Source organism: Drosophila subpulchrella, unplaced genomic scaffold, assembly GCF_014743375.2.
Source record: "Drosophila subpulchrella strain 33 F10 #4 breed RU33 unplaced genomic scaffold, RU_Dsub_v1.1 Primary Assembly Seq22, whole genome shotgun sequence".
NCBI lineage: Eukaryota > Metazoa > Arthropoda > Insecta > Diptera > Drosophilidae > Drosophila > Drosophila subpulchrella.
In genome coordinates, this window is record NW_023665540.1 from 211,309 (window position 1) to 237,352 (window position 26,044).

General features: G+C 37.4%; 1 protein-coding gene across 7 annotated transcripts in view; it reads right to left on the reverse strand.

Moving 5' to 3' along the window:
* Positions 1 to 1,264: 1,264 nt before the first annotated feature.
* LOC119559353 (UDP-N-acetylglucosamine--peptide N-acetylglucosaminyltransferase 110 kDa subunit) overlaps positions 1,265 to 26,044 on the reverse strand; it is a 286,535-nt gene continuing 261,755 nt past the window's right edge. For 5 of the 7 annotated variants that reach the window (XM_037872397.1, XM_037872396.1, XM_037872399.1 and 2 more), the window contains one exon: positions 1,265 to 1,744. In XM_037872397.1, the coding sequence (XP_037728325.1) occupies positions 1,486 to 1,744 (259 nt within the window). In that variant the 3' untranslated portion in view covers positions 1,265 to 1,485. Of the gene's footprint in view, positions 1,745 to 3,153; positions 3,324 to 3,379; positions 3,507 to 20,370; positions 20,386 to 26,044 lie in introns of all 7 variants that reach the window. The other 2 variants (XR_005220745.1, XR_005220746.1) reach the window with 2 other exon arrangements.

Here is a 26,044-nt window from a genome sequence, read left to right on the forward strand (position 1 = left end):
AGAGAGGCAAAACATCAAGTAGCAAAAAAAAGGTTTTCTATGCTCCTAGTGCAGACGTAATTTTCGCTCCCTTCACTTGGACAGTAGGAAGACGAGTTAAAACAGCAACTTTGGTACTAAGTTTTTGGTAGTTGCCCACTTACATTGAAGGGCACATGTGAATCAAAGTTAAGCTGCCGTAGGTTTGCTGGCTGTTTGTGTGCTCTCCGATGGTCCCCGATTTGGCGAAAAAGTGAGAATCTGCCAATGATAGTGGAGTCAACAATACCCCCGTTTGAAACCCTCGCACGGCCCAATCGAAATATGTCCCTAATTTTTGGCGGTGGTGTAAGGTTAAGAGAAAAGCATTTAAATCCGCAGAAGTGTTTTTACGCAGACGTTTCTATGGTGGTGTCATCGTAGATTTAATTTTGATTTTGTAGTGTTTATTTTGATTTTGAGTATGGGTATTTTACGTATACGACGGCCGCAGCGATTCCTTTCTTCACATAAACCATTTCTCACTTGTGGTGGATAGTTCACAACGACTGTAGAGGAAATACCACCTATCCACCTGCCCTCGGTTTTTCTTCCACCGAAATCACTACGCCGTCAGCGGTCACACACCAAGAGTACTTACCTTTCGGCGTTCCACGCCGTAACCACTTCCTCAAAGGGGCTTTAACCACAACATTTTTTCTTTTTGATTTTATGATTAAGTTTCCAAATATGATAAATACTGTTTAGTCTTGTACTCGTCGGAAAGTACATAACAGGTAGAAGGAAGCGGTTCCGACCCCATATAGTATGTATATTATTGGACAAAATCACTGCCGAGTCGATAAAGCCATGTCAGTCTCTCCTTTAAAAGGGAGTTAGCATGCAGATTCTCAAGACTGTTGGCCAATCGCAAAGAAGTAAAGTCGGTTTAGCGTTGGGACTGGGCTCCCAAACATTTTTTTTGATTTCTTGTTTTTTAGGGTGCTTTTAGGAATTTCTATGCCATTTTCACGTTTGCAAAGAAATACTTGACAAACTGTACATCTTGGTTCCACTCTAATCGAAGGTATAGCAACAGAAATCGCAGAGCGCCCATTTTAAATAGTATATTTTCACGACTTAGAGATAAATTGAGTTCTGATCAAGTATAAATATACTTTATGGGGCCGAAAATGCTTCCTTTAAATTGATACATTCTTTTCAACATTACTCTCTACGAGTAACAGGTTTCATAAATAATTTATTTTCTATAACTTGAATTCTCCGCAAATCTTTGTACATCTCCTTTTTTCCAGATAGACGTTAACGTTTATTTTTAAATAGCAAGAAAGTTTGTACATGTCAAATAACTAACTAATATATAACGAAATGGGGGATGTATTTTTCGGGAAGTAGCAATAGGAATACATGTAACAAATATTGTATTAGAATTGGGCTTTCATTTATTTAATTTAATTAATAGCTTGTGATTCCCATTTTTAAATTAAAATTATCAATTTAACTTGTTTATACTGCAGAAATGTGATCGGGAAGTTCACCGTTTTCAAATTTTTCCCACATTCGTAAGAACAATTTTTCTAATCCTTTGGCATACTGTGAGCAATCAAATAGAGGACTTTCCACACGGGCTTTCCATACTTTTGCCCTCATGGTTTTTAAATATTCTTTTTTTGTACCCAGGCGTATGGCGATATTTTGGTATTCTTCCCTTGTATGAGCTATTAACTCTGGACATCCAAGAGTAGCAAGCTGCGAGGCAGCCACCCTGAAATTAAAACGAAAGCATCACATTAATAACTGTAAATATTATCAATATATGTTGTGTGTGTGAAACATGAAAATTTAGGTGTCAATGGAAAGGCTATATTAGTGATTGAAAAACCATTTTCCAAAATTCTTTTGGTTTTACAGCACCGTTTTCTTTTATTCATATAATAATTTTCTAGGACCATCCCATTTCTGAGATGATATCTAGACAATTTTTTGCATAAGAACATTTTTAAAAAAGAAAGAACGCTACAGTCGATTACGTCGACTATCAGATACCTGTTACCCAGCTAAGGGGAGAGCGAGGGAGATGGAGACATACAATCAGAAAAACGACTGTTCGCATACAAAGCCACTGCGGCAATTTTTTGATTCTTAGGCACTTTTTACGGCTTAATAGCAGCTAAACCATTCTTAGCCCAAAACCAGTTATACATACTACTGAAATGTTACTTTGAACCTTTGCCTTTATAGGATCGAAAAAGCATCTATGTGATACATACTTTCTCACGAATTAAATATGGTCTTTTACTCTACAAGTAACGGATATAAATCAGAAATAAATAAATGACCTGAAAATTGGGACTCATTCGATCTAGGTCTGAGCAACCACCCCCTCCTTCGTTCGTTCTATCGGCTTTAGTTAATCTAGGCTTAGCAGTTCCTATTTCCAAGTGATACAATAAACAACCACGCACGTCGCGCAACAACACCTAAATTCTAAGGAGTTTTTTTCGTACAAGTTTTCTTGGGATCCTACACATTCAGCGATCAAGCCACACCCCGCCCCATAATTTTCGTCCTTCAAGTCGGATTTCATAATCTTAGAATTTTCCTATCCTGAAGTTTTCTTTGATTTTCCTAGCAACAAGTTCCACTTATTGTTATTATTTGCCGGTCATACAGCCAGTTTTTCGAACCATATTTCGACTAACTTTCTGTATGATATATTGACTTAATCCAAAAGTAATTATTCCGAAGCAACGGCATTTAATGTATATATTTCAATTCCGTTATTTATGCGCGACAATAACCCAGTTGCCTTTGCCCACAATTGTACACTTTAAACAATTCCAGTATACTCGTACATTCCAGTGCTACTGTTTAGTCGATATTTTTCTCAAATATATTTTTAGTTCCAAGTCACAGTAAAAATTGTGGATTCTAAATTTTGTCCTTAAGGATTGCACAATGTGTTATTTAATCAATTAATTTAATTATTATTAGATTTATAGTTCGTTACTCTAAAATTTGTATTTTAATTGATTTTTTCGTGTCTATTAATAAATTAAAAATTCCTATTCGTAATGGAATCATCCGGAACCTTTTTACGGCGATTAGCATAGACAATCCGAGTCTATCGCCCGTTGAAATATGAATCCTGTCAAATTCAAAATCCCCACTCACCAATCAATGATGGCTTCCGCTCAGCCTGGAAAAATCTAACTGAGCGTTTCGAAACAAGCGATTGCAGGTACACACCCACTTGAAAACTCTCTTCAATATGCAATCCATAGCACAGGAGTCTGGATCAGCCTTAAAAGAATTTCAACGCACCTTTCAAGGTGGCTTAGCATCTTTAAAATTTTCCGGCATTAATATAGAGAATTGAGATCAAACTACCAAAGCTCACGCTCTCATTATTGCAGCAATCCACTTAAACTGAAGCCGAAATTCCGACTTGGCTCGAGCATGATTCCTTTTTGACTGAGTGCCATCGAACACTTGTGGCCGTCGATAGCTTCCGATATGCAGATTTCCTCAAAAAAAAAAAATATATTAATTTACAAATTTTAAACAGCTTTAACACATTTCCTTCACAGTGCAAAACATATTTTAAATTACAAACAAATTTTGTTATTCACAAATTGAAATTGCATTCCTGTTTAAACAAATAGATATAAATGTTTAAACAAATGTTTCACTACATTATCTTAACTAATAAGAAGGTTAACACCTAAAATAATATTAAATACCAAATAAAAATAAGAGTAAGCATTAATTGCACAAGTGCAAAAGAGTGCCGCAAAAAAAAAAACTCCGCTACTGCGACTCTTTAAAAAAGACTTGTAGCTAGTGGAAAGACAAAGCCAATTATATCGCCGTGATCCCCTTAGTATCCGTTCGAAAGGAACGTCGCAGGAGAGGTCGCTGCAGCGTGGGATAAAAGGGAACTCGCCGATTCTCTCATCTCGCCGAGAGACGTTATTACTGTAAAAAGTGAATGGAAAGAGTGGTGCAAGGGAGCTTCAAATTTAGGAAAACAGAACAAAAATCCGTTACCAGACAAGCAGACGCAGTGTTAGAGTTACACAATACCCCATAAGATTGCACAGCAATCTTAAAATACCTAACAGCGCATTTTGCGGAGAAATGTGACTTAAAAACCTTAGAGTATCAACTATATGCTCTTAAGCAAGGTAGCAGCACTACAGTAGAATTTCATCCAGCCGTTTATCAATAGATATCTCTAATCTTAAATCATATCGGCAACTTAGATGTCGCGCAAAAGACTGTGCAGTCTCTGTCAGCCATGTATTAAAGAGCCACACAACCTGGGACACGCGCTACACCTGTGCAGTCTGCTCGAGAACCAAATTACTAGGAATAACAAAAAACCTAAAACTTCGTATTTAGGAAAAGTACCTGTTTCCACCCAAACCTTAAAACCCTATTGAATGGTACCCGTGAAGCAAAGCTTCCATTCAACCCTGAATGTCAGTTACATGTTCGTTTGTACGTTTTCTCGTCGGTTGTAAATGAAACCTCAGGAAATGATATATGTAACTATGCTGCGCAACGGCCAGAATCAAGTGCAATTTCTGGCCCGGAGCCTGGCGCAGTTGCCGCAGGACATCCAGCAAGCAGGGGGAGATAAAGCTGTCCGAGCGCCCGACAGGTAAGATGCCGACGGAGGAGCCCCAAAATGAAAATGGCAGAGCGTTTGGCGGGATTATTCGACGGAATCAGCTTTCTGCTGTATTCGGAGAAGGATAATGTGCGAGGAGGTGCTCACCGTCGGATCGTAAACTGTGCTGGAGCGACTCAGTGATATGCACGAGATCAAGGAGTTTGGTGCACTTCAAAACAAGGCGCGACTTCGTCTGGAGTTCGTTGCGCTTCCTGGCACATCCTCTCCTTCGGCTCAGAGGCTTTTCCCAAATTTGCCAGAGATGGTTCGGATCGTACTAAAGGTCGCGCCTTTGTGGGTTGCCAGTTGCAGATTTCGATTCACTGAACAACGAGATCCTATCTCTCATTCTCTACCTGATCGAATCTAAGATTCATTTTACTGGCGATGGCCTCTGGACGGAGCAACACACACATCACGTGGAGAACTTCAACAATCTTCTGCCGGACTTTCCCGAAAGCCTCAACAAGGTCTACAAATATTGAGTAAAGCATGCCAATAGGCTGGTCATGCAGCATGTATAGGCCTCAACATCTAGAATTGTAAATAGTTTGTTATTAGAATTTGCATCAGCAATAAAATCTATACCACAATCCAAATCATTCGCAGGGAAAAACACCAATGACTCATACTAATCAGTTCATGGCTTATAACCACCCTGCAGTTCCACAATTGAGTATAAGCGCCCAATCATCACGAAGTCGACTGCGACATCGGAAGCGCAGCCAGCGACGCCGGCAGAGCTGAGCGCAACGGCGGCAAAGATGCGCGCTCGCCATGTCTCAGCTGGAAAAATGCGGGTGAAGGCAAGGAGGCCCAGCAATTCAAATGTATAGACTTTTGTGTACCCTTGCCTTTTAAATAATGCGACATTTTTTCGTAAATGTTAAAACAACCAATTGGTTTGGGTTTTAAAATATTTGTATTTCTTAAAAATATGTATATGATTATTAATATTATTTATAAATATGTGAAGTTTTAAAAGTATATTTTTATACTACGTATTTGCATAGTCGGATATGTCTATAAATACCCTGTTTTTATGTGCAAGGTGCATAGACCAAACGGGACATGCCAAAAAAACAGAGCAACAACGGATTAGCGGAACCGTTGTTGTTGTTGCTTGTTGTTTTTCTGGAAGGCACGCGCCTTTTTTCGTCTTTTTCACTTGCGTTTACTTATGTGAAGGAGTTAGAATTACGATTCCCGGGTAAGTCTGTTGCAGACCAATATTTATTTGAACAGTGAGAGTAAAAGCAAGTTAATGTATATTAAAAAAAAAGGAAAATACAAGATTCCCAAAAAAACACGTGGCGGAAAAAAATTTGCTGTGAAAAATATTAATTTTTGACGTGAAAAACAACAAATGATGCAAATGAATAAACAAATGAATGAATCTGTGAAAGAATTTAAAAATCTTATTGAGGGCCAAGTTCCTTAAGATAAAAAATACGAGATGTTTGTTTTTAACACTTATGTTTGTGGTTAAAATTCATTAAAAATTAATATTAATAACATTAAACCACAGTTTTTACTGTTGTGTACGTAAACAAACATATTTAAATAAAAGTCTAAATTTTCAGTCCCTGGAAAAGTGTTAGTTTTCCCGCAAATGCAAAAAAAACATTTTTAATAAATAATACAAAGATATATAAATATCGTGTGGTATATTTTTTAAATAATTTTGTACAAAAAAGTGACCGAAAACAAAATTTTCAGAATTTCTTCTTATGTTTTTTTAAATTTAAGTTTACTTGTAAGTTTAATTTTTAAAAGACTTCTGTGATTTTCTTTGAATGCCAAAGATAACATTTTCTTTATTATAAATAAAACTTACAAATAACTATTACTTCCGGTCACTCGTTTTTATTCTCGTTTCGTTCTATTTTCAAAACTAATTTTTCTTCTAGTACTAGATGCAATCGCTCTGGTGGAGCCCTCGGAGCCTCCCGAAAAGGCGCTGCAGAAGGCAATGCGGTGCGTGAAGAACTTGAGCTACACCAAAAAAAGGCAACGCCAGCCCCAGGTGCTGGCGAGAAGGTGCAAACGACTCCGTTAGGACCGAAAGCCAACATTTTAAAATAAAGATCTAAATAAATAAGCAAAAATATAGAAATTAAATAAAACTGTAAATATATTTGCTGCTATGCGATGAAAAGGTGCCTAAAATGTGCTTTTTCTGCTGCCTAGACGAGCGCTCATCGTGTGCTGAACGTGTGCTTTTTTTGCGCTTAAAAGGGTGCTCAATGCGTACTAGTTTTTTAGCAGTGGTAAACCCTAGGACATGCCTATGTTAATTTAAGCACTCATTTTCATAGAAATTGTGCGCTCATTGAGCGCTCAGTGATTAACTTTTTGCAGTGATTGAGTGCTCAATAAGCGCTGAATAGTACTGCAGGGCAAGTTTATACAAAACAAACCAATTCAGCCAGAAACAGAATGCGATAAACAGAAAAATTCAGAGGAAGCTAAACAGGAATATTATTAGTTTGCAGAAGAAAATAATGAAATAAATAACACCAGTTAACAAAAAAAAAAATTGATGACATTCGCACTTCAGGAAACCTTTGTTTTCCGGTAAGATACATCTCCCTGATTAAGAAAAGGTCATTTAAAATTTTTTCTATGGTACCAATTTTTTTAAAGTGCTAAAAACGTTTTTCGCACCTTTTTATTTTCTAACTCGAGTTGTGATAAACCGAATTCGGTCATCAAAGACTTATTTTACAGGTAATAGAATGCCGTAAGAATTTGGTGCAAGTTGTAATGCATAACGTCAGTTTCCTTGCTGTTAGTGCTGGGCAAGCTAAGAAGTATGCGGTTGCAGTTACGAGGAAATCATTTTCACATATTTTTAGCAAGGAAATAGCAAGGAAACTGACGCTATGAATTACAACTTGCGCCAAATTCTTACGTTCCCCAACACTGAAAATTTAAAATAATGTTTAACGGCCGCTGCACCCGAATACTGAACTTGGGTATATACCTTAAAAAATCTGTAATAAATCGATTTACCAACGGATTGTCACGATCAATGGCTTATATTCTCCGTTAAAGTTCAGCCTTTAAGAAAACAACATAAAACTAATTTCGGTTTTTAGGCGTGTATTTTTAATGAAGCAATTTATGCCAGCGTTTTTGCTTTTTTCAAACTTTTTCAACTTTGACGAAGTGTAGCTTCTAAACTAATGAATGGAACTCTATGATGTGTATAAGAAAGTTAAAGGGCATTCTATTACCTGTAAAATGAGTCTTTGATGACCAAATTCGGCTTATCACAACTCGAGTTAGAAAATAAAAAAGTGCGAAAAACGATTTTTACACTTTAAAAAAAATTGGTACCATAGAAAAAATTTTAAATGCCCTTTTCTTAATCAGGGAGATGTATTTTACCGGAAAACAAAGGTTTCCTGAAGTGCGTATTTCATCAATTTTTTTTTGTAAACTCGTGTAATGATACCGAACAGCATGAATACAAGGTATATAAGGCAATGGCACAATTAAAAGCCTAGGAGATGTCAAAAACAATACATAAGTCCTTGATAATAAACGCCAAATTGCAAATCATCATTTAGCGACACCGGCGGTAAATAAAATCGGGCCCAAAGGTAGCCTCGTACAAAGTCACAAAATCTTCTTTGCAGATCCCGATACAAAGTTAGGATACACAACTAAGGTAGTGGTTCATATTAGAACTTCGTCAGATTACACTGTATACGAAAAACATTACCCACAATAACCTTATTTTCTTCGCTTGTCCGCCCAATCCTAAAGTATGGATCTCCCATCTGGAGTTCCCAGTGCGGAATTCATGTTGATCGATTTGAATCTGTACAGAAGAACTTTTTGTTTTTTGCTTTAAGGCGCCTAAACTGGGTTGCAAACCTTATTTTACCTTCTCATTCCAGTAGATTACTTCTATTTAACTTACCCTCCCTAGCCAACCGCAGAACGAAGCTGGGAACAGTCTTTATTTATAACCTTATTCGAGGTAAAATTGAATGATCCCCTAATTTTAAATCATTGTAGATCTAACTATGACTTGCATGAACCTTTCAGAGTATTATGTTCTGACTGTAATAGACTTTATCCTATTATCTCAAAATCTGACTCTCTGCTCCTCTTAAAACGCTTAACATTACATTTTTTAGCACAGACTTAGATCCTACTTTTTTTCCTCGAACTATATCTTAAATTTTCTACGCGTCTATCATCTCGCGAATTCGTGCGGTACGACACATGGCAGCGCCCCTCGGTCGGTTGGGCGGGAGGTGTGGCCGTAAGATTCCTCGCGAAAAAAAAACCCTAACATCATTAAAGCAAGAGGTAGACAAACAAATCAATGAGATGCTGAAAGACGGCGTTATCAGACCTTCAAGATTACCGTACAACGGACTGGTCAAAAGTCTGAAGAAAATAAAAATCCGTTGAGGGAAATGTTAATTGCTTTTGGTATGTCCAAACATAAGATATTGGACCATTAACGCGCATTAGGCTCAGCAGCAATTAGGTTTATGTTAGAGGATCAACTTAAAAAATCAGAGTACACAACTGCCCCGAATGCATCGACAAGTAACGGACAAAAAGAGATGTTTCATTTAACTCCATCCGAAATCGTACGGTGTCTTAAAAAAAAACAACGGGAGCATGACATTTGAATACTTAATCCTTAAAGAAGTTCAGGAATGTAATAAATCGATCCATCCAGTAATAAAAGAGAGCCCCATAGACATATTTTTCAGAAGCACAGATCATCAAAAGACACCGAAAAAACAAAAAGAAATCAAACAGAAAATTCTTAAAAAACAAACAGCTGACCTCGAATCTAACAATCATTTCACAAGAATGCACCAAAACTTTTTAAGACAGGCGACATAGTCCACGTAAAAATAGATAAAAGGCTAGGAACAAAACTTACACATAGATACAAAGCTAAAAAATTATCAGAAAATAAAATGACCACTATTAAAACACAAACCAGGTAAATCATACATAAAAATAATATAAGAACTTTATTTTTCATACTATTTCTACCAACATGCTTAGGTATACCCGGAGTCCTACACCAACTCACGAATCATGTCACTCAAAACCGGATTAGCGGCTTAGCAGGACGGATCATTTACAATCATCCATATCTTTAGCTTAAACAGTTATGAAGAAACTCTGGCGAAGTCAGAAGAATCACTTCATCACTCATCATCTCATTCACCTCATCTCATTCATTACACTACACTTTCATACATTTCCTACAAACTAAAACTGATCCTTACTGATTTACACATACTCCAACCTCAAAAAAGACAAAAAAAAACCAATAGATGCTATAGGTACCGCATGGAAATGGTTGGCGGAATTACCAACCACCATGACTACGAGAACTTAGATAAATTAGCAATTAGAAAACAATAATAAACAAGTAGTAATTAACAGATTAATTAATTTAAAAATAAACCGACTTACTAACGTTACTTATCCAGAAGTCGGAGGAAATTATTAATTTTATTTCTTAGTATAGAAGAATTATTGGAGTTAGCAAACGTTAAATTAGCCACAAATGGTAACGACATCATTTATATTATTAGTCTCCTAGCTACTAAAACAGATAACTGTAGAATTTTATAATTAAAACAAAATGAAACCCAAATAAATTATAAGGTAATTTGAAATTCAGAAACTTTGTTACATTTAAGCAATGATAATTGCGTAAACGCTCTCATGAACCTTCGAGAACTAGAATATAAGATTATCAATATTCAACACATACTGGACTTCGAAGAAGTATTGTCAGGATCGATGCAGCTGGACGACTTCAATGGACCAGTCTCGCTGGATGAAAAAGGTCTACAACATCAAGGCTCCCTTATAATACAACACCGCAATTCAACAGCAGTGCAATGCCCTAGATAAAGTTTACTCTAATAAAGTTGCACCTAGACTGCATCTTTTTGGCTAGCGATAGTGCGTATATAGAACAGCAAATTGTCCAAGTTGATTGAACTCGACTAGGTGCATCTAACAAATACAAGAATGAAAATGCACCGGCCATTTAATATTAAGATTGGCCAACGGCGAAGGTGTCAGCGATGGTAGCAAGAGCAGCAGCCAATGATTACGAAGAACGTCAGCATGTTTAGCTGACGGGGGAAATCAGATTCGCGTAAATACAAATAATTATAATAAATACAAAAAATAATAATTATAATAATCTTTATAATACCCACTGATATCTTTTTGCTGAAAAATATATAACACATTTCCATTAAAGGGAAAAATTTATTTAGAATTACAAACTAATTTTTTATTCCCAAGGTGAAATTGCTTTCCTATTTAAAAAAAAAATATAAAAGTATATTCAAACAAATAGTTTTACGGCCTTCTCTCTCGTCTCAAACATTCAAGTAGAATTCTAATGAAAGCAAGAATACTGAAAGTAAGATATGCGTGTGTGTGTTCATTAGTGTGTATACCCTTCAGTTCAAAATAAAAGTTTCACTTGTGAATGACCTTGTGAACACCGCGGAACATGTCACCTTGCACGAGTGAAGAACAAGTGATACTTCATATGGGCCGTTCTTTTACAAACCGAACACCTATTTTAAGTTTACATTTTTAACTTGCCTGAAACTTTTTTTACATATACTATTTGGTAAGTAAGTAAACGCGTGTATCAGGATTTGGCCGAAAAAAAAATTTTTTTTTCATTACAAGAAAAATCGACTTGTCTTAAAATAATTACACAATAAATGTAGTAAATATATTAAGAAAAAACCTATACAAACAAATAAAATAAACTTAAATTAAATAAAAATTTAGAATTGGTAAAATTAATACTTATTTGATCTTAATTAAATATATTTCCTTTTTTATTTAAAAATTATCAACAGATTGTTAAAAAACTCAGAAATACAAACGCCATAAGGTTCTAGTGAGAGCGAGCGAGATGGCTGCTGAAAATATCAGAGGGCTTATTACATTAAATTCGATATCTTAAAAACAAAAAATGCCTCCAAGCTATAAAAAAAAAATTGTAGGTTACGAATGGGGGCATATTATAAAATTAAAAATATTTTTTTTGTGGGAGCTATAGTTAAAAAAATTTTTTCAATTAAAATTTGTTTTTTTTATTTTTAGGAAATTAAAAATTTAGTGTGTTTAAAAAAATTTATTTAAGAAGTAGAGGTTTCAGAGGATTTTATGCAAAAGACACGAAATCAATCGGATAACTACAGATGGAGATATAGACTTGCAAACAGAGGGTACTTTTTGAAAACTAGCTTTTTTTGCAAACTTTAAAAAGTTCTAACTAAAAAAATTATTATTTTTCGGCCAAATCCTGATACACGTGTTTACTTTTTTTCCGAAAAGTATACGCAAAAAAAATTTCAGCCAAATCATTTGATAAAATAAATGGACTATATTAAATTTATGATTTCGGCCCGCAACAGTAAATATTTATTTACCTACACATATATTTTCTGTTTTAGCGTGCCGAATACATAAATTTAATATAGTTTATTTATTTTATAGAATGTAATATAATTTTTCGTCACAATTGTTGATATCAGACATTTTTGTTAAAGGCGCGTTCGCCACTACTTTTTACCTCGTTAAGAGGTCTTTTTGTTTGATATCAGAAGTTTTTTTTGCACAAGAGTTTAAGTACCCCAATACCATGACTAGGAGTCGTCCCCACATGGCTTGGCTATTGAAAAACCAAACACACAGATTCGACCCCTAATCTTAGTTGAACGCCACCTTAAATTAGGCACAACAAGTTTTATCGCTTCAATTACCTATTTTAATAGCACAAGTTTAGAATCTCAAGTGCTGTATAGTTTCAGATTCCAAGAGAAATCTGTCGTTTCTTAGATTTCCCGCCGAACTAGCGGGTTTTTCCAGGGTGGTAGAACAAATAGATCAAGTTTCCTATTTCGATTAGCTTCAAGCAAGTAAAGGACCCCAAAACCATAACAGATTTTCCGTTTGAAAAAATCGAATAAGAATATTTTTCATCAAATTGGTTTTTTTTCTTGTTTATTCCAATAAGTAATAAATAATTCGTATACGGAGCTGAAACGAGTTGGACTTTTTATCGCCTAATATCTTCCAAGCGATAATTTTTAGGGCAAAAAGTGTTATACCTCAGTAAAACTGATATATGTGTAATTTTTTTTTTTATATTACCGTCGTTTTAAAAGCGACAGTTTTGTTTTGAGTATATACAATTTTTCTCTTATATATACTAATGTTTCGCCAAGCAACGATTTCTTATCAGCTCCCAATCTTAAGCACCGTTAAAATAAAGAAGAACGCGAAGTGATGCCTTTCATGGAAAGTTGATAAATGTGCAAAGTTATTCATTTACGTTTGGAGTGTGATCTGGTAATATTGTCTAGGAACAAATTGACTAAATTTGTGTGATTACTAATAAGCGCCGAACTTAAAATTCTATCGCGATATTTTAAAAAGCTTTAAGTTGAGTAAACGGTTAAATTTAATTAAAATGCCACGTGGAACCGAATTAAGTAAGAGCAGATTAAAATCAAAACAATGGCGGATTGCGGCGTTAAAGTGGGTGTTATTGCTACAACAATAAACAGACATCGCAATACTATATCAAATTTTCTAAAGTCTCCGCAAAAATATGCTCAGAACAATCGAAAAGGTGCAGTTCCTAAGGTTGATGAGTGGACTAAACGCCACGTTCGAGCTTTGGCAACCGAAAAAATGATGAGTTGCGCCCAAATTAAAGCAGAACTGAAGTTGCCAATAACTAGGCAAAGAGTGCAACAAATTTGCCGAAAGGACTTACATCTTCGATACGAAGCTAAGGTGCCAAAACCTAAGCTATTACGACGCCATAAAATGGCCCGACTTGCTTTTTACGAAAAATATAAATTTTGGGACAATGAATTCCATAATGTCGTCTTTAGCGATGAGAAGAAATTTAATTTAGACGGCCCAGATGGAAATCAAAAATATTGGCGAGACCCCAGACATCCCCGGTTGACTTGCCACAGACGCAACCATGGGGGTGGGTCTCTTATGGTTTGGGCGGCTTTCAGTTTCTTTGGGAAATCGCCAATATGCTTTGTACCAGGTCGCATGAATGCGGAAATATATACGGATCTCTTGGAAAGTGAGCTTATACCATTTTCTGAAGAGTTCCATAGCGAGGATTTTGTGTTTCAACAGGATAACGCTCCTATACATGTTGCACGGTATACGAAGATGTTTCTGGAATCCAAAAAAATCCCCTTGATGCAGTGGCCTGCTATTAGTCCAGACTTAAATCCGATTGAGGATCTTTGGGGTATCCTATCAGCTAAAGTTTTCGGAGGTGGAAGGCAGTTCGAGACCTTAAAGGACTTAAAGGAGGCAATTGTTAAGGAATGGGCAAACATTGATAAACCTGTCCTGCAGAACTTGGTTAATTCAATGCCTAGACGGTTGCAGTTAGTGGATCAACAAAAGGGAGACACTATATCATACTAAAAAAAATACTAAAGATATAATATGAATGTATTTAATACATTTTTTCTTATCAACTCAATTTTGCACAAATATCAATTTTCTATGAACAATAGTTTTAAGTTATTTTCTAAATATGGAACAATTTGTTATTAAATATTTTTTAGGCTCAATCATTTTGTACATTGACTACCTACATAAAAAAAATAAATATACAAATTTAACATGAAGAAGTTAAAAAAAAACAACAAAATCTCGATGCACATATATCAATTTTACTGAGGTATATCAAAATTTGAAGAATCTCAAAAATAGGGAATATAGTCAAAAAGTGGTTTTAAAAAATAACCTTTTGTCATAACTCTAAATTTATTATATTCAGAAAATTTTACTGTAAAAAGAGTATTTAGCAAATTAAATTATCTTTTCAGAGATATATAGCACGTTTCTGTAGCTTTAGTTGTTTAGATACTATAAGCATTTTAAATCTGGCTTTTTTTTATTTTCCGCTAAACTAGCGGGCTTTTCCAAAAGTCGTAGAACAAACGTTTTCTATTTCAAGCTACTTTATACACCCAACCCTAAACCCTTAAACTAAGATGGGATGCATACAAACCCACAAACAAAGGGACAAACATTTTCATTTTGGGAAGAAGAAAATCTTGTTTTTTTTGAATTACTTTTGAACGGGACATCGGATTTCAACAAATGAGGTGTCATTCGACGCGTATTCTCAGTAAGAATAAAACTGGCTAAACAGCCGGGGGCTTTTATCTCCACCGTATCCAGCAGCTCCAATTTTCTAAATTTTCACTTTTACACTTTCACCGCATTTTCTCCCAAACAGATCTATATTTCGAAAGTCTTGGTATGCAATCTTCTTAGTTTTTGCGATTCCTTTCGATTGGTGGTGTATCACTCGTTACGATCGGACCATAATGGCAGATTTTCAATTCCGCGGCTATATATAGTAGTTGTCTTCGCACGCTCTCTTGCGCGCTTCGCCACTACGTGTACTGCCGTCCACAGTGATACCTAAACATAACATTATAAGTAAATTCTATTTACTTAATTTTACTATAATCAAATAATTTACTTTTATAAAACAATGTTAGTTGTTTTTTTTTCGATATACAATAATGCTTCTAAAGTATTAGGGCATTCACATGTCGCTGCTCCACGAAAATTTTTCCGCCGAAATGTTAGTCCTAGCAACTAACATTACATTAACATAACGGAAAGACGCAAAAAAAATAACGGACCGGCCGAAATTTGTCTCTGCGAGCGCGGAGTGCAGGCAGATTATAAGACAAAGGAAAGAGAGGAAAATCTCCGAATATCTGTCTCTCTCTCTAAGCTGCGTCGACTTCTCTGCTGACGTCAACAGCGGCACAGCGTTTTCGGCACAAAAAAACAACAAAGCTTTTTACCGTCTGACATGTCACCCCTTCCCTACTGCAGAACTGAAGGGTATTGTTAGGTCACACATAACTGCAAACTCATTAAAAAAAATGTTTTATTGATATTTACATATCCCTCTGCTATTTGCTTACCATGTTTTAAAAAAAACATTTTAATTTCTATATTTGCAAGATCACTACTTTTTTAACATCATTTCGAAAGGCATTATATATATTGGGCTAGCAGTTATCGGTTGCAGTTGGAAATTCGAATCTAGTCCTGGTTTATTGCCTACTTTGCTGTCTTTTAGTGGCTTTTAGTACCTTATGGTATTGATCTTTCAGATCATTTATTGTTTTACGTGTAAGTGCGACTGCCATACAATTGTATTTTCCGATAAGATACTGTGCTGCATATTCTTCTTAAACTAGTCTACTAAGCCGCTTGCCGCCGACCAATGCGTGTACCTGAAACGGAAACAAATCGGAATCCTGATATTATAGCTATACTTAAACGACCTCATAGTTGCGACCAAATGCTTTTGCATTTTAAGCATGATTAAGTCATAATCTAGTTTTCTTAGCCTTCGGATGTGCTTAAGCTTCTTGCTATGTCGCTTCCCCGCTGTGCCGAGTGTCATACCGCCTTGACGATCTCCGCTGCTCCACTTTGTGCCGTCGCGACATCATACATCTTGCGTGTATCTACCGGCAGAGGTGCTCATGCATTTATTAAATTCAAACATAAGTATGTCAGAGCCTTCTGAAGGTATTCCCACCTCAAGACACCTCAACAGCTATCAAACCTCAGATCCAGCTGCAGAGCCCTGCTTAACAGAGCAAAAGCGGGAAACGAGGACAAAAAGTGGCAAAACTAAAAAAACGGGAACTTCATTCCTACAAGTGGGCCATAAGAAGGGCAAAGAGAACTGCGTGGCAGATCTTTTGCTCGGATTTAGAAACCACAACTGAAGCCGCAAGGAAAATATCTTCAGCAGGTGGACGGAACATGGTCGTACTTTAGTGAAGAGTCCCTGAATCTACTCCTAGATACTCACTTTCCAGGAAGTTCATGATTTGGACATCCTCCAAAAAGCAATGCCGGAGAAGGTATCAACCTAGATACCCGCTTATCGGACCAAAACATAAAGTGGGCCGTTGTCTTAAACCGTATAAATCAATCTTATAAGTCAACAGGTAGGAAAACTAGCAATTAAATGACTGTGACAAATCTTCCGCAGCATATTGGCAGTGGGAGAACTACCAGACCAATGCAGGGAAAGCCTTAAAACAATAACGCAAAGGACTTCAGACCCATAAGTCTGATCGCATTACATATCATAGTCTTCATTGACCTAACACAAATGTCAGAGTCCGAAGTGTTGTCAGTACACTCATTGGTAAGTAACACCGAGAAATCACCAAGCATCAAGAAATAAGCATTGGTCGCTTTCCTGGACATAAAAGGGGCCTTCAACAATGTGTTAAACATAGCAATATTGGAATCTCTTACAGAACTAGGGGTAAAGCCTCCTATAGTGGGGCTGATTAATAAATTGTTGATAAGCTGAATGTTAACATTCACTCTAGGAAGTACAACCCAGACTAAATTTGTTAATAGAGGCACTCCGCAAGGAGGAGGAAGATCGCAGTAAACAAGTTATTGCGGACTATCGAAGGGAGGGATGTAAGATAGTAGCTTACGCAGGCGATATCGGAATCTTCTTCAATGGTAAATATCCACAAACGCTCTGCGATCTCATGCCCGCAAGGCTTAAAGTACCAGAATGGACAAAAAGGAACGGACTATTCCCTCAAAAACGGAACTTTTACTTTTTACAGATTAATACAGAACCCGGCAACTTAACCCACCTATACCAAACAACTGCAATCTTTCTTTATGTGAACACGCTAGATCCTTAGGGTTGGTATTAGACAAGCGTCAAAAGTAGAGTTCGAGCAACCAAGAGAGAACAAAGAAAACGACCATCGCACTATACTCTTGTAAAAAAGCAATTGGACTGAGGTGGGGAATGTCTCCACAAATTGTCAGCTGGTTATATACATCAGTAGTCAAGCCTATCCTGTTATATGGAGTGGATTTATGGTGAACCGCACCACACAAACAATGTATCTCGGCCCCAATGGAAAACTAATTCCTATGGTCGTGCAATGACTCTTAAGCACGACAACATGATCACGGAAAAAACGGATCTGTGTAGAACACTTGTGTACAATCGAGGCCTTGTTACCGAGTAAAGCGGAATGGAGCAAGGCCGACCGGCCTCTACGAACGCAATCTGCTTCTATACGGACGGCTCTAACTTAGAGGGACATATTGGCGGAGGCGTTTTCTTCGAACAATTAAGGATCAGAAAGTCTTTTAGGCTTTCGGACCACTGTAGAGTCTTTCAAGCGGAGTTCAACGCTATAAATGAAGCACTCATTACGTCCAAAACAAACACCAACATATTTTCAGTGATAACTAAGTCGGACAAAAATCACTAAAAAGAAAAGACAACACTCGCTGGCAAAGCGCTCTACGCTGTCGTATTTCTTTCCAGAGAATCTAGAAAAATATTATACATGTTACAGAAATTGGCCAGATCGTACCACTATAGCTTCCGTCGGATCGATTTTCTCAGTGGTTGCGCTTACATGAGAGAGCAGTCGTAAATTCAATTCTTGTAATCATAACTGGCTGAAGTTTTTACTGTAAGCTATTTACAAACTAAGAAATGTAATATAAAAGTGTGGAAGTCATTACTCACTCCGCCCCCACGCCCACCTCCACAAAAAATGTATAACAAACAAAACGAACAATACAAAATGATTTAATATTTAAATGGATTCATCAAGTAACAACAGAGTTTACTCTAGTAGAGTTGACTTTTTCTTGTGATTATGTTATCTTTGTCCACTAATAAATGGATCAGAACTTAAAAGATGTCTATTAAATGAGTCTGTATTTAAGGAAATCCTTGAAATTTTGCGTGTATGTTACAGTCGGAACTTTTTTAATATTCTTTATGCTTCAGCTTCTTCTTCAAAAAGCCTTAAAAACTGTTTGAGCCGATGGGGGGAAATAAAACCAGGGGTACTTGTCAATCAGCTGCTTTTGCTGGATGTATCTTGTATCCCGAAGATAAAGCTTGCAACAAAGTTGACACTCTGATTATTATGTCTTTTTCCATTCCCGTAATGTCGGCAGATTTGTCAGGGCTATTAACAAATTTGCTGGCTGTGTTGCCATCACTCGAAGTTCCTCCTCCTTCAGCTTTTGGTTTATCTACTTTAGACCCATTTTGGCCCTGAGCTAAGTTTGGATACATTTTTTCCTAATGAAATCTTTTCTTTAGCCTCTTGTGATCGAATTTGGCATTTTTGTTCGTCCAACCTGTACGATAAGTGATTAAAATACTCAAAAATCGAATATACGCATGAAGTGGTGAAAGGCCAAACTCAAATCGCTCCTCATGAACTTATTTTTATTACACAAATTTTTAAATAATTATTTTCTGTAGGCTTTGCATTATATATATTGCATTTTGTGGATGTTGTATCACATAACGCGTTACAAACTGCGAAGAGTGGTCGATTTTAATTGTTCGATTTTGTATTGCAACCATGCTACAATTAAGCTGATCAATCTTGTTTTCAAAATACGCCTCTTCGTCAAGGCAAAGCTGAGTCGTCACCTTTTTAAATCGGTACCGGATTGGTCTGCAATATCGGGTAGATGATGACCATGGATTCTTCTAAACTATTTTGGAATGGTCCGATTTTGAAACGAGTCTAAGCGGCACATATGATGTAAGAAACATAGTGCTGTCTGTAAGGTGGCTATCTATCATCATCTGTTAATATTCAGCATGTCTCGTGCTACCACCAAATCCCCATTTTCCGAACAAAATCAGATGGTCATCATTGATATCGTTGATAACATCGTCTTGAAGTTACAATATGCGTGTGTTCCAATAAATTTTGAAGTTCAACTTCTGCATGAGATTCGCAGGCAATAATATTATCCGGATAGCTTTTATGTTATACACACTGAGCTTGATCATAGCTGGGCCCTAATTTATTCGATGTTTTTGAGTTTATAAATGTACGTATCATTAAATATTAATGTTTAGTTAATTGACATTCCATGAAACCTTCAGAGAAATTCTTTTTGGGACGTCCACGAGGTAAATTAGAAACCTTTGCTGGTGAGCAGCATTTAAAGACAATAATTTGCTTGCTCAAGCCAATCAGAATATTTTTTTTAAACGTTGATTGTTTCCGTTTAACGTTTTTCTAAAATAATGCGAGCTAATTTCAGATGTAGGATATTTGTTTTTTGAATTCTTCCACAACCGGCTCATGTCCAGAATTTTTAAGCTCTTTAATTAAAACATCCAGCACATTTTCAATTCTTTAGGCAAGAGTACCGCATTCGTTCTGCCAAATGCTAAAAACATGATTTCGAGAATAACAAGAAATGAATATTCGTTCCCAAGAAAAGAATAAATTAATAAAACTACAAAATATTCTAAAAACAAAACATAAAACACAAAGCAAGAAGCGAAACATCAAAAACAAACTACAACGACCACAACAACACACACAGACACAAAACAAAAAAGGGCTTCATTCCTAGATAGAGCTGCTAAAAAATGCATCTGCAAGTTTCTGCAGCTGAAGGAAATATTTTTACAGTCTTCATATTCATAAATAACAGATTACAAACATAATTTGGGGCAAAGGGGGAAAGCACTTAAAACTTTACCTAATCATTGTAATGCACAGCATTTACGAACTAAATAAGACGCACGTTTTTACCAATTCTTTACTTACTTCTTGGCTTGGTCGCTGAAATAAGTGAAGTCCAAAGAACCAAAGGTACGCAAAAACAGAAAAAAAGGTACGACGTGCGTGGGTGTTTATTTGGACACTTTGAAAATATAACTACTTAGCCTAGCTTAACTTAAGCGCTCCAGAGCGGAGCGGAGACTTAGTGGATAGATGGAGAGGGAGAGCAGAGGACAGTGCGAGCGCGCGAGATGTAGACATCTGAAGAAAATTGCCGCTCGACACTGCCTCCAGAAATTAAACAGGGATTTGGCGTGAACATTTTCCCGTCCCCTTGCGAGGACACCCGTAGCAAGAACCTCAGGATACTAGGCTCAGATGTATAATGGAAGTGAAGATTGGTCGTCCGTATGTAGGAGAGTGTAGTGGCCCTTTCCGCAGTTGTGCAGGAGTTCTTGGAATGATGGTACGCCAAGCAATTGGAGCAGTACTTCTGGATATGTACTCCCTGTTTTCTGGGGGCTAAGCCGCAGAAAGTGGTGGCACTTCCGTAGAGGATGGATCTTTTGGCATACTCGGCATTGGTAGGACTTAATACCTCGAGAACAACTGCCATCCAAGGCGAGATGTGGAACCCAATATTCGGGTGGAGTATTCTTAGGAGGGACTTTTTGTACGGAAACTTGAGCTGAATAGGACGAAATTGTGTGTGGAAATGAGGCGGATACTGGCCTTGGAGGGTCGGATGGAATCGGTAGAGCAGTAGGACCGCTGCTTTGATGCAGCAATGTGTGATGTTGATCTTGGCAAAAGAGACAGTTGTAAGCAAATGTGCAATCCTGGAATTGATGGCTGCTTGCAAAGCATTTGGAGCACAACTGCTTTCTTTGGATATAGGCTAGGCGATCGTCTACCGTCATTCTTCTTTGAACACAGAACGCAGTGCCTTTGGGTATCGAAACTACCCTTGTATTGAAGGAATTAATTTTTGGAAATTCTGCCATTCGACTAGTGTCTTTGGAATGGACGTGGAGAAATTTGGCAGATCGGAAGCTATCGACGGCCTCAAGAGTTCGATGGCGCTCAGTCGAAAAAGGATCAAGCTCGAGCCACGTAGGAGTTTCGGCTTTATTTTGGATGGATTGATGAGAGAGCTTTGGTAGTTTTGTCGAGCACATAAGGAAGTTAAGCAACCTTGAATAGTGCGTTGAAGTTCCTTTAAGGCTGCTGCAGACTCCTGTGCTATGAATTGAAGAGACTTTTAGGTTGACTGTTCACCTACAATCGCTTATTTTCGAAACACTGGTGAGTGGGGATCTCGAAACTATGGAATGAGCTTCGCCACTTGTTTTTGAATTTAAGTAAAACAATTTTTCAACGGACGTTAGACTCGGAATGTCTATGTATATCGCCGTGAAAAGGTCCCGGAAAGTCGGCCAGCAAAGATAAACGCCCCAGAAAACCTCTTTTGCCGATAGGAAGGAGCATAAGACGTGGTAATTCGGGACGGAATTGCTGGAGCTTGAGGTAATCAGGAGGAGCCCCGTTTCAAAAGTGGAGTAAGTTTGGTAATACTTAGAATTTAGTATGGATTTGGTGTCTGCGGCGCTCTCGCCTGCAGCCACAACGCAATCGGAGCATATGTCATATGCTGCTTTTACCGTTTGCCACAAGGAATTTAAATGATCGGGACGAATTTTACAGGCGGATTACGTTAGGAGCACCTGGAGCGTTCACAGTGGCCTTAAATTGGATCAGACAGTCAGCTATGTCCATAAATCGTGCTAAAGCGGATTTTACTGATGTTGCCATGATATATTAAATAAAAATAATTTAGAATTTTAATTAAGAAGTAAGGAAACGGAAATGGGCTAGAAACTTATTGGAATTTAGGAACCAATCCGTCCGTAAAAATATACGGTCACACTGTCGGATCAGCAAATTCAATGAATATTTATTATATGGGATTGTAAAGAATTACGGACTTTAATTTTTTGACCCACTGTGCGCTGGAGAAAAGGTCGATATACATATGTATGTATGTACAGTGTACATACGTGGGGTGAGAATAGCGGAATAACGGAGCGGAAATTGTAAACACTTAGTTTATGTTCGTTTGTCGGTGCGGATGTTTGTTAACTGCAGAATTTAATTGCAGACGTTTTGCTGGAATCAATTTGTTTTCAGTTTTAGAACTAATTTAGCAGTGATTAGAGGTCGAGAAAAGTAGTTGGGGTGGACTATATTAGAAAGATTAGTTAAAGTGGACTGTATTTAAATATTTATGTAAATATACATTCGCAGCTGGAACACAGTAAAAAAAATAAACAGTTCAAGTCTTAAGGAAAAATTGTATAATTGGGAATTTTTTTTACTACGCCTGAGTGATATTTTACACACAATTGGAATTAAAAATATATTTCAGAAATATTTTAAGTTGAATAGTAGCACTCGAATATCGACTGGAATTGTTTAAAGTGTACAGTTGCGGGCAAAGGAAACTGGAATATTGTCGGGCACAAGTAACGGAATTGAAATACATATATTAAATGTCATTGCGTGGGATTAATCACTATATCATACAGAAGTAGTCGAAATAGGGTTCGAAAAACTGATTGTGTGACCGGCAAATAAAAGTAAGTTGGACCAATTTGAAGCGGTTCAAGCCTGTTGGGAAAACTCCAAGGAAACTCCAGGAGAGGAAAATCCAAAAATTATAAATCCGGCTTCAGGCTGGACCAAAAAATGGCTTGACCTCTGAATTAGGTGAAGTCCCAAGAACGAAGGATACGCAAAAACCCGGGGGTACTCTGGGGTTTCGTATGCGACGTGCGTGGGTGTTTATTTGGACACTTTTGAAATATAACTACTTCAGAGCTGAGCGGAGACTTAGGGGAGAGATGGAGAAGGAAAGCAGAGGGTAGTACGAGCGCGCGAGATGTAGACATCCGGAGAAAACTGCCGGTCGATACTGCCTCCAGAAATTGAACGCCCTTTTGGCGCGAACAATACATGCATCTGTAAAAACAAAGTATATACCATTATAAACAATTTCCATTACAATCGTATTGGGTTTAACCGTGGTTTATAATTTATTTAAGTTTTTTTAATTCACTGCGTTGCACTGCACTGCGGACCAAATGCAAGCAAGTAGACACGTCCTCGCTCTTTTCATTCCAGTTTTAAAAAGTCCCGTTAGAAGTTCCAAAGAAAATCATTTTATTGAGTTTTGGCCAATGGCAGCGACCACTGTGCAGACGTGGACTACGGTAAACAGCAAGAGAACAGCTGATCTGCTAAATTTCGACAGCATGGAGTGCGGGATGCTAATTCTAACGGGCTGGCTTCCCCGCATGCTGGCAGGCTGAGTACCCAAAAAAATAATTTCTGCAGAAGCTGCCGGGATAAGAAGGAAGAATAATTTTTAAAACACCTCTGGATTTGTCCAGCCCTATGCATACTTTGAAACTTTAAAATCTAACCATTGTTAATGTTAAGCAGCCGATTCAAAGTTTGGCATGTAAGATAGGGAACTAGATACGGTGTCACAAAGGCCCAAAAGTGGTCTAACTCTGTCAGACTGAAGTCTGTCAGCCGTTCTAACCTAACCTAACCGCCAACTTTGAAGTTTTTAAATTTCAAGCTTGGTAGCCCCGATCAGTTTTATAGCTCAGTATTTAAGAATAAGTTTTGGCCGAACTCAGTTAAGGTGAATAGATTTATTCATAGGAAGGGGGCCAATGTGGTGGGGGATGGAGTCATAGCTAATTTGCCGGAGGCCGGAAAAAAATTCAACGTTTACTCTTCCATCAAAAAACCCGACAACTGCCGACACTCTTGCGGGAATTATTCTGCAAGCCTTCCTCTTTTCGCTAGTGCGTTTTCGCAATAACATCGGCTGCTAATTGCCTTTTTTACTGCGCTCGTGTTTCACCATACTTCCTTGGCACCAAGAACATCGGCTGGAGATTTTATTCTTCGCCTACTGAATATGCGCTTTCCTTTTTTGCCGTTTCGCCGTTGGACTAATGCTACATCTTTCTCCCAGCTTTTGGCTGGATGCCGAGCCTCTCGGTTTGCTCTCTCTGACAGTGCTCTCTGGAGATGCTCTAGCCATAGTGCTATTTTGAATGCTAATGACGATGATTGCGCACCAAACAGTTGGAGCAATGATCACCAGCCTATACGTATCCGCACTTTAAAACTACTTAAGGTTCTTACAAATAATTAAGGTAATTATGCGACGATACTAGCAAGGCCTCTTTGTGATTTGGGCCATGACGTTGGACCGATAAGTGATAGCATGACCTTTGGTAGACCCGACATGCGCAAATAGTACAAGTTTCAGTATATATTCCCAAAACGTCGGTGGTATGCGTAAAAAATCTCAGCCCCTCTTTTGGCAACATCTCAATGTGAGCATGACGTCATTATTTTTGTTGAAACCTGGCTCAACATGAAATTCTTTGGTTTATGTTCCATTCAAAAAGATATTTATAGTATTAGATGTGCGGTGTTCCTCTCGCATGCTGACGTGAATATTTTTATTTTATTTTATCTTTTTGTTCTACTATTGTTAGAAAACATGCTAAAACTAGAGTACAAACCTCTTATAGACTACCCTGTAACACAAGAGTTAAAGATGTAAAATAAATCTTAGAAATAAATTCTATAAACGCTACATCGGAAGCGGTGATTCTATGGACTTCGATCGTTACAGGCCTCTGAGGGAGTTTGAGTTCCCTCAAATAATATAAAACGAGGGTTGATATATATATTTCTGGCCTAATAGTGATAATGTTAATATTTATCATTCAAAATCGATTTATTGCAGAGCTCGCAAATAACTATCGACCGTTTCTCGATGTCTGCAAATAAGTGTCTTTTCCTGACTCTTTACAAAAAGACTCAGAGAGCAATCGATTTATGGGTTCTTGAAATAGCTCGTTCGCGTTCAGAGCGAAACCTTTTTTTCTATTCTGTTTTGTTCTGGTTGTTCCAAGACCGTTTTGTAGTGTTCAGTGAAGCAAAAGGTCTTTTGCGTATGTATTTGTATACATTCACACGCATAGGCAAGCAAATCGTTAAGCGTCTATTAATATCTATATATCTATATCTATATTAATTGAGATCGTTAACAAAATTATTTGAAAATATATTTAAATTGTTATTTTAAACAAATTATACTATTTCTTTTTTACAACAACGAAAGTAAATGTGAAGACCGTTAGCGTGGAGATTTTCGGTCAATCGGTCTTTTTCTGACTGTCATTCTGCGAGCGTTTCTTGTTCCGCTCTCTCGCACCGCTCATTGAAAGATCGACATACAAAGAGCTCAACGAAAAGCGCTCGACAGAAAACATAAATGAAGACAGCAAGACTTTCTTGCTTAGACCGAGACCGAGAACTTTTTCGGTTGTGCTCGCAAGAAGAAAAACGGTCAACAGATATTTGCGAGCTATGATTTATTGTTTTCAAAGTATTCTCCAGCAAAATTTACACATATTTGGATGCAATGAAACCAATTGTCGAAGCACTCCGATTGAGACACCTCAAAAACATGGGTTTCGAACGCCTCAACAGCATCTTCTGGCAACGAAAATAGTTGACCACGCATTTTTCTCTTGATGTGCGGGAATAAAAAGAAATCATTGGGTGCCAAGTCAGGACTGTACGGCGGATAAACCATCAATTCGACGTTTTGGCCGGTCAAAAACGA